The sequence below is a fragment of the Oncorhynchus gorbuscha genome, linkage group LG13, assembly GCF_021184085.1.
Source record: "Oncorhynchus gorbuscha isolate QuinsamMale2020 ecotype Even-year linkage group LG13, OgorEven_v1.0, whole genome shotgun sequence".
Lineage (NCBI taxonomy): Eukaryota > Metazoa > Chordata > Actinopteri > Salmoniformes > Salmonidae > Oncorhynchus > Oncorhynchus gorbuscha.
Window position 1 is genome coordinate 4,338,286 of NC_060185.1, and position 16,208 is coordinate 4,354,493.

The window sequence follows — 16,208 nt, forward strand, 5'->3', positions numbered from 1 at the left end:
CCTTTGGTTCCTTCCCTATATATGTCTCTCCCTTTGGTTCCTTCCCTATATATGGCACTCCCTTTGGTTCCTTCCCTATATATGTCCCTCCCTTTGGTTCCTTCCCTATATATGTCTCTCCCTTTGGTTCCTTCCCTATATATGTCCCTCCCTTTGGTTCCTTCCCTATATATGTCCCTCCCTTTGGTTCCTTCCCTATATATGTCTCTCCCTTTGGTTCCTTCCCTATATATGTCCCTCCCTTTGGTTCCTTCCCTATATATGTCTCTCCCTTTGGTTCCTTCCCTATATATGTCCCTCCCTTTGGTTCCTTCCCTATATATGTCCCTCCCTTTGGTTCCTTCCCTAAATATGTCCCTCCCTTTGGTTCCTTCCCTAGATATGTCCCTCCCTTTGGTTCCTTCCCTAGATATGTCCCTCCCTTTGGTTCCTTCCCTAAATATGTCCCTCCCTTTGGTTCCTTCCCTATATATGTCCCTCCCTTTGGTTCCTTCCCTATATATGTCCCTCCCTTTGGTTCCTTCCCTATATATGTCACTCCCTTTGGTTCCTTCCCTAGATATGTCCCTCCCTTTGGTTCCTTCCCTATATATGTCCCTCCCTTTGGTTCCTTCCCTATATATGTCACTCCCTTTGGTTCCTTCCCTAGATATGTCCCTCCCTTTGGTTCCTTCCCTAGGTGTCATTGTTTCCATTTCATGTCTGTTCGTGTTTCTTGTATTGTATTCAGTTGCGTTTATTTATTAAAACAAAGTGATGATGCTGTATGTGGCTGCCATGAAAGTGAACTGTGAGTGCAGATGATCAGGGGTGTATTCATTCTGCCAATTCTGTAGCAAAACGTTTCTTAAATGCGGAACAAAACAGGGAAGGGACCTACCTGAATTTGTCCAACAGAAACTCTCGTTACACAGCAGATCAGCTAGATGCAGGTAAGAGTGTGCAGGTCGGTATTGAATGTGTCACCGTCTGTCACCTTGATTACTCCCAACTTGCCTCTCGACCTGTGTGCACCTACATTGTAAACTTTCAGTCATAGGCTAGGTGGTATCAACCTCGTGATGGGTACAGGGGAACATTTGAGTATCATTTAGTAGCCTAAACCTATCACTGTTACATTGAACTGGGTGAATGACAGTAACCTAAACCTGTCACTGTTACATTGAACTGGGTGAATGACAGTAACCTAAACCTGTCACTGTTACATTGAACTGGGTGAATATGAATGACAGTAACCTAAACCTGTCACTGTTACATTGAACTGGGTGAATGACAGTAACCTAAACCTGTCACTGTTACATTGAACTGGGTGAATATGAATGACAGTAACCTAAACCTATCACTGTTACATTGAACTGGGTGAATGGAATATGAATGACAGTCATCCAATATGCTGTAATAGAAATAAGGCCATGCTCATTATTATTTTTTTTTAAATTGTCCTCCCTTAACATAAATGGCACCAACCGCCACTGAGTCCCACAGTAGTGGCTTTAAAACCATCCTCATCACTCTTCCAACTATAATGTACCTGCCACGTTAGTTATCCAACCCTTTAAAACCACGTTAGTTATCCACCCCTTGAAAACCACCTTAGTTATCCAACCCTTTAAAACCACGTTAGTTATCCAACCCTTTAAAACCACGTTAGTTATCCAACCCTTTAAAACCATCCTCGTCACCACTAACTCTGGAAGTACAATAACGAACATCAGGCTCTTCATTCTATATTTATTCATATGCTACGGACCAGAGCCATAGATTCAGGCTATACAATATAAGCCTATATATCTGTCACTCTCCTGTGTCAAATAAACACTAAACATTGTAATTTTACAGTGTTGAAAAGCAACAAAAAAAACTGTCTAAACTTGAATCTACACAACGATTGATAAACAAAACCTCCCAAAAAAACACTTTGAGAAATTACAAAAAAAAGGGGGGGGGGAGGAGTTACAAATATAATTTGATGACTGAGGACGAAAGAACGTTTGGAAACTATTCTCATTTAGCTTGTCAGATGGTCTGTGTGGTTGGCTGTTAGCTCCTTATACCATTGTATTTACAGGTTTGCGTACCAAATGGCACTCTAATTCCCTATATAGCGCACTACTTTTAACCAGAGACCTATGGGTCCTGGTCTAAAAGTAGTGCACTATATAAGGGATTAGGGTGTCATTTGGGACGCAGGGCCTTAGTATTCATCACCTCCACTATCTTCTGTCCCTCTGAACACTATCGTTGCGGTGATGTTATGACCAGGGGAACGCAGTGTTTCACAGGATGTTAACTGTTTCCAGATCTTTCTATTGTTTCTTTTACATTCCATTCATCAGAACAGAAAAGGAGTCCAGACATTAAGACTAGCTGAAACCAGAGGCCCTTTTCCTTTCTTTCTCTCTCTCTCTCTCTCTCTCTCTCTCTCTCTCTCTCTCTCTCTTCTTCTCTCTCTATTCATATCTCTCTCTCTCTCTCTCTCTACAATATCTCTCTCTATCTCTCTCTCTCTCAAATAAACACTAAACATTGTAATTTTACAGTGTTGAAAAGCTCAAAAAAACTCTCTCTCTCTCTCTCTCTGATAAACAAAACCTCCCAAAAAAACACCTTGAGAAATTACAAAAAAAGGGGGGGGAGTCTATCTTTGATGACTGAGGACTCTTTCTATTCTCATTCTTGTCAGATGGTCTCTCTGTTAGCTCCTTTCCATTGTATTTACAGGTTTGCGTTTTCTCTTCCTTTCTCTCTCTCTCTCTTTTAACTTTCTTTCCTTTCTCTGGTCTTTCTCTCTTCCTTTCTTTCTTTCTTCTCTCTTTCTCTTTCTCTCTCTTTCTCTCTTCCTTTCTTTCTCTCTCTTTCTCTTTCTTTCTTTCTTTCTTTCTTTCTCTCTCTCATTCTTTCTTTCTTTCTTTCTTTCTTTCTCTCTCTTTCTCTTTTCCTTTCTTTCTTTCTTCTCTCTCTCTCTTTCTCTCTTCCTTTCTTTCTCTCTCTTTCTCTCTTTCTTTCTTTCTTTCTTTCTCTCTTCCTCTTTCTTTCTTTCTCTCTTTCTTTCTTTTTCTCTCTCTCTTTCTCTCTCTTTCTTTCTTTCTTTCTTTCTTTCTCGCTCTTTCTTTCTTTCTCTCTCTCTCTCTTTCTCTCTCTCTCTCTTTCTGTCGTTCTTACTTTTCTTTCAAGTGTTTATTTTTCTTCCAACCAGTGTGTTGCGTATTGCCTTGTCTGTATAATCACTGCCATGTAAAGACAACAGCTGTTTGTGTGGAAACCAGGAAACGCTCTAATGTCATGTAAAGGTTCAAAAACATTTTTTTTAAGTATGACATTTTCATATGGCATGAACACAACTATCTGATTGTCAAACAAATCACTTTAAAAGAGTAGGCTACCTGCAGGCTGCGCACATGGAAAGAGACATCTGTGTATTCATGCCAAATGAAGCCATGCTTCCGCAAAAAGCTGAACAATGAAAAAAGAAAATGAAATGTTTCATAATTGTCCTTCGAAAGAAGTCCTACTCTTTTTGCTCCGACAGCAGCATCAGATAGAGAGGTGACACGTACTGTTTTACTGTGAGAGAGGTGACCAGGAGAGGTGACAGGTGACCAGGAGAGGTGAGAGGTGACCAGGAGAGGTGACCAGGAGAGGTGACCAGGAGAGGTGACCAGGAGAGATAACCAGGAGAGATAACCAGGAGAGGTGAGAGATAACCAGGAGAGGTGAGAGATAACCAGGAGAGGTGAGAGGTGACCAGGAGAGGTGACAGGTGACCAGGAGAGGTGACAGGTGACCAGGAGAGGTGAGAGGTGACCAGGAGAGGTGAGAGGTGACCAGGAGAGGTGACCAGGAGAGGTGACAGGTGACCAGGAGAGGTGACAGGTGACCAGGAGAGGTGAGAGATAACCAGGAGAGGTGAGAGGTGACCAGGAGAGGTGACCAGGAGAGGTGAGAGATATGACCAGGAGGTGAGAGGTGACCAGGAGGTGACCAGGAGAGGTGACCAGGAGAGGTGAGAGATAAGGAGAGGTGACCAGGAGAGGTGAGAGATAACCAGGAGAGGTGACCAGGAGAGGTGAGAGGTGACCAGGAGAGGTGACCAGGAGAGGTGACCAGGAGAGGTGAGAGATAACCAGGAGAGGTGACCAGGAGAGGTGACAGGTGACCAGGAGAGGTGACAGGTGACCAGGAGAGGTGACCAGGAGAGGTGACAGGTGACCAGGAGAGGTGACCAGGAGAGGTGACAGGTGACCAGGAGAGGTGACAGGTGACCAGGAGAGGTGAGAGATAACCAGGAGAGGTGAGAGATAACCAGGAGAGATGACCAGGAGAGGTGAGAGATAACCAGGAGAGGTGAGAGATAACCAGGAGAGGTGACCAGGAGAGGTGAGAGATGACCAGGAGAGGTGAGAGGTGACCAGGAGAGGTGAGAGATAACCAGGAGAGGTGAGAGATAACCAGGAGAGGTGACCAGGAGAGGTGACCAGGAGAGGTGACCAGGAGAGGTGAGAGGTGACCAGGAGAGGTGACCAGGAGAGGTGACCAGGAGAGGTGACCAGGAGAGGTGAGAGGTGACCAGGAGAGGTGAGAGGTGACCAGGAGAGGTGACCAGGAGAGGTGAGAGATAACCAGGAGAGGTGAGAGATAACCAGGAGAGGTGACCAGGAGAGGTGAGAGGTGACCAGGAGAGGTGACCAGGAGAGGTGACCAGGAGAGGTGAGAGATAACCAGGAGAGGTGACCAGGAGAGGTGACCAGGAGAGGTGAGAGATAACCAGGAGAGGTGAGAGATAACCAGGAGAGGTGACCAGGAGAGGTGAGAGGTGACCAGGAGAGGTGACCAGGAGAGGTGACCAGGAGAGGTGAGAGATAACCAGGAGAGGTGACCAGGAGAGGTGAGAGGTGACCAGGAGAGGTGAGAGATAACCAGGAGAGGTGAGAGATAACCAGGAGAGGTGACCAGGAGAGGTGAGAGGTGACCAGGAGAGGTGACCAGGAGAGGTGACCAGGAGAGGTGAGAGATAACCAGGAGAGGTGACCAGGAGAGGTGAGAGGTGACCAGGAGAGATGAGAGGTGACCAGGAGAGATAACCAGGAGAGGTGACACACCTGGGCCAAATACTATAAAGATAATTATTACTTCAAACTGCTGCAGAAACAAGAAAGTATCACCTCCAACAGTATCTGATGGAACACAAAGCTATGCAGGGGATTGTCTATACACTGCTAACAGACACAATGCAATGTGACAGGTGAAGCAAGGAAAGATTTAGTTCTGGGAACCAAGATTATGCAGTATACAGAATGTCCAACGAGGGTTCTTAGAAGACAAGCTAGTTTCATAATTAATGAGCATGCATCCCAAATGACACCCCTATTCCTTATATAGTGCACTATTTTTAACCAGGTCTCTGGTCAAAAGTAGTGCACTATAAAGCAGTAGGGTGCCACGTGGGACTCACACAATGACTGATTGTAATTATTTCTTCAACAGTGATTTGTGAACATTGTTCAGAGGTTTTCATCCCTCTCCCTCTCCCGAGGCTGAGCTGAATCCTCCTGTTCGTCTGTTTGCTTGTTGTCTCCTTTTGTTCCACAAGAGCAACAAGACCCTTTCTCCTCCTCTATGGCCTCCAGAGAATCTGAAGCCTGGGGCTCACCTAGCGCCTGTTCCCCAGCTTCCTCCTTCCCATCCTGGGTGGCTGGGGCTGCCTCTCCTGTCTCCTCCTCCAGAACGTTGTGCTCTTTGGCCTGTTCTCTGTCCCTGTCATTGTCTCCAGTCTCTGTCAGAGTGTCTGGGTGAGACGGGGGGCTTCCCTGGGTCTCCTCGTCCCTCTCCCCGCCCTCCTCTGTCTGCTCAAACACCTGGTCCACCTGGTCCTCGGCCCCGTTCACCTGGGGGACATCTTGGTTACCTTGGGACACAACCCCTCCCTCGGAGACTACGCCCTCCTCGACACACGACTGCCGGTGCTGCCGTGTGGGCGGGCGCCTCTTGAAGGACAGCCGAACTCGACTCTACAGGAGAGACAGAGAGACAGAGAGACAGAGAGACAGAGAGACAGAGAGACAGAGAGACAGAGAGACAGAGAGACAGAGAGACAGACAGACAGAGAGACAGAGAGACAGAGAGACAGACAGACAGACAGACAGACAGACAGACAGACAGACAGACAGACAGACAGACAGACAGACAGACAGACAGACAGACAGACAGACAGACAGACAGACAGAGAGAGAGACAGAGAGAGAGAGAGAGAGAGAGAGAGAGAGAGAGAGAGAGAGAGAGAGAGAGAGAGAGAGAGAGAGACAGAGAGAGAGAGAGACAGAGAGAGAGAGAGAGAGAGAGAGAGAGAGAGAGAGAGAGAGAGAGAGAGAGAGAGAGAGAGAGAGAGAGAGAGAGACAGAGAGACACAGAGAGAGACAGAGAGAGAGAGAGAGACAGAGAGAGACAGAGAGAGAGACACGGAGAGAGAGAGAGAGAGAGAGAGAGAGAGAGAGAGAGAGAGACAGAGACAGAGACAGAGAGAGACAGAGAGAGACAGAGACAGAGACAGAGACAGAGACAGAGACAGAGACAGAGACAGAGAGAGAGAGAGATGGAGAGAGGAAAAAACAGGAAAGACTGAGTGTTGTGCAACACACAATTGCTAATGAATAAAGTCGGGCTTTAGTAAGACTTGATTATCTTGAGCTCGGTTACAATCTCTGTTTTTCTATGATTTTGGCCTTCTGTACTTTAACACAACATCTTAGAAAGACAATCATTAGTCATGATATCGTGTTTTATTAGGAACAAACTTAACACATTATGCATTTTAATGTGTTTAATTATGGATTCTGTTGCTAATTAGTTGTAATAATCTAACGAGCCAAATAGAATAGTAGTAGTAGGGCACTAGAGGAGTAGGGCACTAGAGGAGTAGGGCACTAGAGGAGTAGGGCACTAGAGGAGTAGGGCACTAGAGGAGTAGGGCACTAGATAAGAGTGACAGACCCTAGAGGAGTAGGGCACTAGATAAGAGTGACAGACCCTAGAGGAGTAGGGCACTAGAGGAGTAGGGCACTAGTGGAGTAGAGCACTAGATAAGAGTGACAGACCCTAGAGGAGTAGGGCACTAGAGGAGTAGGGCACTAGATAAGAGTGACAGACCCTGGAGGAGTAGGGCACTAGAGGAGTAGGGCACTAGAGGAGTAGGGCACTAGATAAGAGTGACAGACCCTAGAGGAGTAGGGCACTAGAGGAGTAGGGCACTAGAGGAGTAGGGCACTAGAGGAGTAGGGCACTAGAGGAGTAGGGCACTAGAGGAGTAGAGCACTAGATAAGAGGGACAGACCCTAGAGGAGTAGGGCACTAGTGGAGTAGGGCACTAGATAAGAGGGACAGACCCTAGAGGAGTAGGGCACTAGTGGAGTAGAGCACTAGAGGAGTAGAGCACTAGATAAGAGGGACAGACCCTAGAGGAGTAGGGCACTAGTGGAGTAGGGCACTAGATAAGAGTGACAGACCCTAGAGGAGTAGGGCACTAGAGGAGTAGGGCACTAGAGGAGTAGGGCACTAGAGGAGTAGAGCACTAGATAAGAGGGACAGACCCTAGAGGAGTAGGGCACTAGTGGAGTAGGGCACTAGATAAGAGGGACAGACCCTAGAGGAGTAGGGCACTAGAGGAGTAGGGCACTAGAGGAGTAGGGCACTAGAGGAGTAGGGCACTAGATAAGAGGGACAGACCCTAGAGGAGTAGGGCACTAGATAAGAGGGACAGACCCTAGAGGAGTAGGGCACTAGAGGAGTAGGGCACTAGATAAGAGGGACAGACCCTAGAGGAGTAGGGCACTAGATAAGAGGGACAGACCCTAGAGGAGTAGGGCACTAGATAAGAGGGACAGACCCTAGAGGAGTAGGGCACTAGATAAGAGGGACAGACCCTAGAAGACCCTAGAGGAGTAGGGCACTAGATAAGAGGGACAGGCCCTAGAGGAGTAGGGCACTAGATAAGAGAGCCAGACCCTAGAGGAGTAGGGCACTAGATAAGAGGGACAGGCCCTAGAGGAGTAGGGCACTAGATAAGAGAGCCAGACCCTAGAGGAGTAGGGCACTAGATAAGAGGGACAGGCCCTAGAGGAGTAGGGCACTCGATAAGAGGGACAGACCCTAGAGGAGTAGGGCACTAGATAAGAGGGACAGGCCCTAGAGGAGTAGGGCACTAGATAAGAGGGACAGACCCTAGAAGAGTAGGGCACTAAAGGAGTAGGGCACTAGATAAGATGCATGTTGAACACAACTTGGTTTAATGTTTTTGAAATGTTATCACAGTGTTTCCTTGCCAAGTTTGATTCATTTACTTTTGGATTTTGGATCCCGCAACTCGGTTAGCCTCAGTTGCTGTGCACTAGCTGTTGTCATCGGCAGTTGTATTGTAAGAAACATCTTGGGTCCTGGGGCAAAAAGAAAACCCTGAAGGAGGAGGAGGGAGGGAGACGGAATAGAGGAGGAGGAGGAGGAGGAGGAGGAGGGAGGGAGACGGAATGGAGAACGAGGAGGAGGGAGAGAGACGGGATGGAGGAAGAGGGAGGGAGATGGAATGGAGGAGGAGGACGGAGAAAGAATGGAGGAGGAGGAGGAGGAGGGAGGGAAATGGAATGGAGGAGGAGGGAGGGAGATGGAATGGAGGAGGAGGGAGGGAGATGGAATGGAGGAGGAGGAGGAGGGAGGGAAACGGAATGGAGGAGGAGGAGGAGGAGGGAGGGAAATGGAATGGAGGAGGAGGACGGAGAAGGAATGGAGGAGGGTGGGAGGGAGACGGAATGGAGGAGGAGGAGGAAGGAGAAGGAATGGAAGAGGAGGAGGAGGGAGAAGGAATGGAGGAGGAGAAGGGAGAAGGAATGGAGGAGGAGGAGAGGGAGAAGGAATGGAGGAGGAGGAGGAGGGAGAAGGAATGTAAGAGGAGGAGGAGGTGGGTGAAGGAATGGAGAAGAAGGAGGGAGAAGTAATGGAGGAGGAGGATGAGGAGGGAGGGAGACGGAATAGAGGAGGAGGAGGGAGAAAGAATGGAGGAGGAGAAGGGAGAAGGAATGGAGGAGGAGAAGGTAATGAAGGAATGGAGGAGGAGGAGAGGGAGAAGGAATGGAGGAGGGTGGGAGGGAGACGGAATGGAGGAGGAGGAGGAAGGAGAAGGAATGGAAGAGGAGGAGGAGGGAGAAGGAATGGAGGAGGAGGAGGGAGAAGGAATGGAGGAGGAGGAGAGGGAGAAGGAATGGAGGAGGAGGAGGAGGGAGAAGGAATGTAAGAGGAGGAGGAGGTGGGTGAAGGACTGGAGAAGAAGGAGGGAGAAGAATGGAGGAGGAGGATGAGGAGGAGAGGGAGGGAGACGGAATAGAGGAGGAGGAGGGAGAAAGAATGGAGGAGGAGAAGGGAGAAGGAATGGAGGAGGAGAAGGTAATGAAGGAATGGAGGAGGAGGAGAGGGAGAAGGAATGGAGGAGGAGAAGGGAGAAGGAATGGAGGAGGAGAAGGTAATGAAGGAATGGAGGAGGAGAAGGGAGAAGGAATGGAGGAGGAGGAGAGGGAGAAGGAATGGAGGAGGAGGAGGAGGGAGAAGGAATGTAAGAGGAGGAGGAGGTGGGTGAAGGAATGGAGAAGAAGGAGGGAGAAGTAATGGAGGAGGAGGATGAGGAGGGAGGGAGACGGAATAGAGGAGGAGGAGGGAGAAAGAATGGAGGAGGAGAAGGGAGAAGGAATGGAGGAGGAGAAGGTAATGAAGGAATGTAAGATGAGGAGGAGGAGGTAGGGAGACGGAATGAAGGATAAGGAGGGAGAGGGAATGGAAGAGGAGGAGGGAGAAGGAATGGAAGAGGAGGAGGAGGGAGAAGGAATGGAGGAGGAGAAGGGAGAAGGAATGGAGGAGGGAGGGAGACGGAATGGAGGAGGGGGAGGGAAAGGAGACTGAATGGACGATAAGGAGGGAGAAGGAATGGAAGAGGAGGAGGAGGAGGGAGAAGGAATGGAAGAGGAGGAGGAGGGAGAAGGAATGGAGGAGGAGGAGGGAAAGAAGACTGAATGGAGGAGAAGGAGGGAGGGAGGGAGACAGAATGGAGGAGAAGGAGGGAGAGGGAATGGAGGAGGGAGGGAGGGAGACGGAATGGAGGAGAAGGAGGGAGGGGAGACAGAATGGAGGAGAAGGAGGGAGAGGGAATGGAGGAGGGAGGGAGGGAGACGGAATAGAGGAGGAGGAGGGAAAGGAGACTGAATGGAGGAGAAGGAGGGAGAGGGAATGGAGGAGGGAGGGAGGGAGACGGAATAGAGGAGGAGGAGGGAAAGGAGACTGAATGGAGGAGAAGGAGGGAGGGAGGGAGACAGAATGGAGGAGGGGGAGGGAAAGGGAGACTGAATGGAGGAGAAGGAGGGAGAGGGAATGGAGGAGGGAGGGAGGGAGACGGAATAGAGGAGGAGGAGGGAAAGGAGACTGAATGGAGGAGAAGGAGGGAGAGGGAATGGAGGAGGGAGGGAGGGAGATGGAATAGAGGAGGAGGAGGGAAAGGAGACTGAATGGAGGAGAAGGAGGGAGAGGGAATGGAGGAGGGAGGGAGGGAGACGGAATAGAGGAGGAGGAGGGAAAGGAGACTGAATGGAGGAGAAGGAGGGAGAGGGAATGGAGGAGGGAGGGAGGGAGACGGAATAGAGGAGGAGGAGGGAAAGGAGACTGAATGGAGGAGAAGGAGGGAGAGGGACTGGAGGAGGGAGGGAGGGAGACGGAATAGAGGAGGAGGAGGGAAAGGAGACTGAATGGAGGAGAAGGAGGGAGGGAGGGAGACAGAATGGAGGAGGGGGAGGGAAAGGAGACTGAATGGAGGAGAAGGAGGGAGGGAGGGAATGGAGGAGGGAGGGAGGGAGACGGAATAGAGGAGGAGGAGGGAAAGGAGACTGAATGGAGGAGAAGGAGGGAGAGGGAATGGAGGAGGGAGGGAGGGAGACGGAATAGAGGAGGAGGAGGGAAAGGAGACTGAATGGAGGAGAAGGAGGGAGGGAGGGAGACAGAATGGAGGAGGGGAGGGAAAGGAGACTGAATGGAGGAGAAGGAGGGAGAGGGAATGGAGGAGGGAGGGAGGGAGACGGAATAGAGGAGGAGGAGGGAAAGGAGACTGAATGGAGGAGAAGGAGGGAGAGGGAATGGAGGAGGGAGGGAGGGAGACGGAATAGAGGAGGAGGAGGGAAAGGAGACTGAATGGAGGAGAAGGAGGGAGGGAGGGAGACAGAATGGAGGAGGGGGAGGGAAAGGAGACTGAATGGAGGAGAAGGAGGGAGAGGGAATGGAGGAGGGAGGGAGGGAGACGGAATAGAGGAGGAGGAGGGAAAGGAGACTGAATGGAGGAGAAGGAGGGAGAGGGAATGGAGGAGGGAGGGAGGGAGACGGAATAGAGGAGGAGGAGGGAAAGGAGACTGAATGGAGGAGAAGGAGGGAGGGAGGGAGACAGAATGGAGGAGGGGGAGGGAAAGGAGACTGAATGGAGGAGAAGGAGGGAGAGGGAATGGAGGAGGGAGGGAGGGAGACGGAATAGAGGAGGAGGAGGGAAAGGAGACTGAATGGAGGAGAAGGAGGGAGAGGGAATGGAGGAGGGAGGGAGGGAGACGGAATAGAGGAGGAGGAGGGAAAGGAGACTGAATGGAGGAGAAGGAGGGAGGGAGGGAGACAGAATGGAGGAGGGGAGGGAAAGGAGACTGAATGGAGGAGAAGGAGGGAGAGGGAATGGAGGAGGGAGGGAGGGAGACGGAATAGAGGAGGAGGAGGGAAAGGAGACTGAATGGAGGAGGAGGGAGAGGGAATGGAGGAGGGAGGGAGGGAGACGGAATAGAGGAGGAGGAGGGAGGGAGGGAGACAGAATGGAGGAGGGGGAGGGAAAGGAGACTGAATGGAGGAGAAGGAGGGAGAGGGAATGGAGGAGGGAGGGAGACGGAATAGAGGAGGAGGAGGGAGGGAGGGAGACAGAATGGAGGAGGGGGAGGGAAAGGAGACTGAATGGAGGAGAAGGAGGGAGAGGGAATGGAGGAGGGAGGGAGGGAGACGGAATAGAGGAGGAGGAGGGAAAGGAGACTGAATGGAGGAGAAGGAGGGAGGGAGGGAGACAGAATGGAGGAGGGGGAGGGAAAGGAGACTGAATGGAGGAGAAGGAGGGAGAGGGAATGGAGGAGGGAGGGAGGGAGACGGAATAGAGGAGGAGGAGGGAAAGGAGACTGAATGGAGGAGAAGGAGGGAGAGGGAATGGAGGAGGGAGGGAGGGAGACGGAATAGAGGAGGAGGAGGGAGGGAGGGAGACAGAATGGAGGAGGGGAGGGAAAGGAGACTGAATGGAGGAGAAGGAGGGAGAGGGAATGGAGGAGGGAGGGAGGGAGACGGAATAGAGGAGGAGGAGGGAGGGAGGGAGACAGAATGGAGGAGGGGAGGGAAAGGAGACTGAATGGAGGAGAAGGAGGGAGAGGGAATGGAGGAGGGAGGAGGGAGACGGAATAGAGGAGGAGGAGGGAGGGAGGGAGACAGAATGGAGGAGGGGGAGGGAAAGGAGACTGAATGGAGGAGAAGGAGGGAGAGGGAATGGAGGAGGAGGAGGAGGGAGGAGGGGAGACGGAATAGAGGAGGAGGAGGGAAAGGAGACTGAATGGAGGAGAAGGAGGGAGAGGGAATGGAGGGGAGGGAGGGGGAGGGAGACGGAATAGAGGAGGAGGAGGGAAAGGAGACTGAATGGAGGAGAAGGAGGGAGAGGGAATGGAGGAGGGAGGGAGGGAGACGGAATAGAGGAGGAGGAGGGAGGGAGGGAGACAGAATGGAGGAGGGGGAGGGAAAGGAGACTGAATGGAGGAGAAGGAGGGAGAGGGAATGGAGGAGGGAGGAGGAGGAGGAGGAGGGAGGGAGACGGAATAGAGGAGGAGGAGGGAAAGGAGACTGAATGGAGGAGAAGGAGGGAGAGGGAATGGAGGAGGGAGGGAGGGAGAGACGGAATAGAGGAGGAGGAGGGAAAGAAGACTGAATGGAGGAGAAGGAGGTAGAGGGAATGGAGGAGGAGGAGGGAGGGAGGAGAGGAGGGAATAGAGGAGGAGGAGGGAAAGGAGACTGAATGGAGGAGAAGGAGGGAGAGGGAATGGAGGAGGGAGGGAGAGGAGGAGACGGAATAGAGGAGGAGGAGGGAGGGAGGGAGACAGAATGGAGGAGGGGGAGGGAAAGGAGACTGAATGGAGGAGAAGGAGGGAGAGGGAATGGAGGAGGGAGGGAGGGGAGACGGAATAGAGGAGGAGGAGGGAAAGGAGACTGAATGGAGGAGAAGGAGGGAGAGGGAATGGAGGAGGGAGGGAGGGAGACGGAATAGAGGAGGAGGAGGGAGGGAGGGAGACAGAATGGAGGAGGGGGGGAGGAAAGGAGACTGAATGGAGGAGAAGGAATGGAGGAGGGAGGGAGGAGACGGGAGAGGGAATGGAGGAGGAATGGAGGAGGGAGGGAGGGAGACTGGAATGGAGGAGGAGGAGGGAGGGAAAGAAGACTGAATGGAGGAGAAGGGAGGTAGAGGGAATGGAGGAGGAGGAGGGAGGGAGGGAGACGGAATAGAGGAGGAGGAGGGAAAGGAGACTGAATGGAGGAGAAGGAGGGAGAGGGAATGGAGGAGGGAGGGAGGGAGGAATAGAGGAGGAGGCTAAGTGGATAACACTGAATGGAGGAGAAGGAGCGCTGAGCCACTGCAGGAGGCCTGTTCCTGTTCCTGGGCTTACAGAGCATAGAAATAGACTCTATAGAAGGTGCTTAGAACGTCTAACCATGGCAATTTGACTCGAATAGGGAGGCCCATTCTCTAGATTATATTTCTATGTTACAGAGGGCCTATTTTAGGACGGCAGGACACACAGCTAGGGACACGTGTCACCAGGGGAGAGGGAATAAGTGGCCTGGAGGGAGGAAAGGAGACTGAATGGAGGAGAAGGAGGATGTCACAGCTCACGTACAGGAGATGACGTGGAGAGACCAAGACCAGGAGGCTTCCACTGAATGGAGTAGGACCAACCAATCAAATCAAATCAAAGTTTATTTGTCACGTGCACTGAATACAGACAGGTGTAGTAGACCTTACAGTGAAATGCTGAATACAACAGGTGTAGTAGACCTCACAGTGAAATGCTGAATACAACAGGTGTAGTAGACCTTAAGTGAAATACTTAATGGAGACTCTAACCAATAGTGCAAAAAAAGGTATTAGGTGAACAATAGATAGGTAAAGATATAAAACAACAGTAATGGAAGACAGGATATAGAAGTAGAGAGGCTGTTAGTCAGGCTGATTGAGGTAGTATGTACATGTAGATATATACAGACACCTGTTAGTCAGGCTGATTGAGGTAGTATGTACATGTAGCTCTATACAGACACCTGTTAGTCAGGCTGATTGAGGGCCTAGTATATACAGACACCTGTTAGTCAGGCTGATTGAGGTAGTATGTACATGTAGCTATATACAGACACCTGTTAGTCAGGCTGATTGAGGAGTATGTACATGTACCTATAGACAGACACCTGTTAGTCAGGCTGATTGACGTAGTATGTACATGTAAATAAATCAAAGACACCTGTTAATACAACTGGTTGAGTAGACCTGTACAGTGAAATGCTGAATACAACAGGTGTAGTCAGGCTGATTGAAATGCTGAATACAACAGGTTAGTCAGGCTGATTGAGGTAGTAAATATACAGACAACCAATTAGTCAAAAAATGATTAGGTGAACAGTATGTACATGTAGATATATACAGACACCTGTTAGTCAGGCTGATTGAGGTAGTATGTACATGTAGATATATACAGACACCTGTTAGTCAGGCTGATTGAGGTAGTATATACAGACACCTGTTAGTCAGGCTGATTGAGGTAGTATGTACATGTAGATATATACAGACACCTGTTAGTCAGGCTGATTGAGGTAGTATATACATGTAGATATATACAGACACCTGTTAGTCAGGCTGATTGAGGTAGTATATACATGTAGATATATACAGACACCTGTTAGTCAGGCTGATTGAGGTAGTATGTACATGTAGCTATATACAGACACCTGTTAGTCAGGCTGATTGAGGTAGTATGTACATGTAGATATATACAGACACCTGTTAGTCAGGCTGATTGAGGTAGTATATACATGTAGATATATACAGACACCTGTTAGTCAGGCTGATTGAGGTAGTATATACATGACACCTGTTAGTCAGGCTGATTGAGGTAGTATGACACCGGTAGTCAGGCTGTAGATATATACAGACACCTGTTAGTCAGGCTGATTGAGGTAGTATGTACATGTAGATATATACAGACACCTGTTAGTCAGGCTGATTGAGGTAGTATATACATGTAGATATATACAGACACCTGTTAGTCAGGCTGATTGAGGTAGTATATACAGACACCTGTTAGTCAGGCTGATTGAGGTAGTATGTACATGTAGATATATACAGACACCTGTTAGTCAGGCTGATTGAGGTAGTATGTACATGTAGATATATACAGACACCTGTTAGTCAGGCTGATTGAGGTAGTATGTACATGTAGCTATATACAGACACCTGTTAGTCAGGCTGATTGAGGTAGTATATACATGTAGATATATACAGACACCTGTTAGTCAGGCTGATTGAGGTAGTATGTTCATGTAGATATATACAGACACCTGTTAGTCAGGCTGATTGAGGTAGTATGTACATGTAGCTCTATACAGACACCTGTTAGTCAGGCTGATTGAGGTAGTATGTACATGTAGATATATACAGACACCTGTTAGTCAGGCTGATTGAGGTAGTATATACAGACACCTGTTAGTCAGGCTGATTGAGGTAGTATGTACATGTAGATATATACAGACACCTGTTAGTCAGGCTGATTGAGGTAGTATGTACATGTAGATATATACAGACACCTGTTAGTCAGGCTGATTGAGGTAGTATGTACATGTAGATATATACAGACACCTGTTAGTCAGGCTGATTGAGGTAGTATGTACATGTAGCTATATACAGACACATGTTAGTCAGGCTGATTGAGGTAGTATGTACATGTAGATATATACAGACACCTGTTAGTCAGGCTGATTGAGGTAGTATATACAGACACCTGTTAGTCAGGCTGATTGAGGTAGTATGTACATGTAGATATATACAGACACCTGTTAGTCAGGCTGATTGAGGTAGTATATAC

General features: G+C 49.5%; 1 protein-coding gene across 1 annotated transcript in view; it reads right to left on the minus strand.

The window, feature by feature from the left end:
- Window positions 1-4,943: 4,943 nt before the first annotated feature.
- zgc:153184 (uncharacterized protein LOC751652 homolog) overlaps window positions 4,944-16,208 on the minus strand; it is a 79,275-nt gene continuing 68,010 nt past the window's right edge. The window contains exon 6 of the mRNA XM_046296325.1: window positions 4,944-6,008. Coding sequence (XP_046152281.1) covers window positions 5,502-6,008 — 507 coding nt within the window. The 3' untranslated portion in view covers window positions 4,944-5,501. The remainder of the gene's footprint in view (window positions 6,009-16,208) is intronic.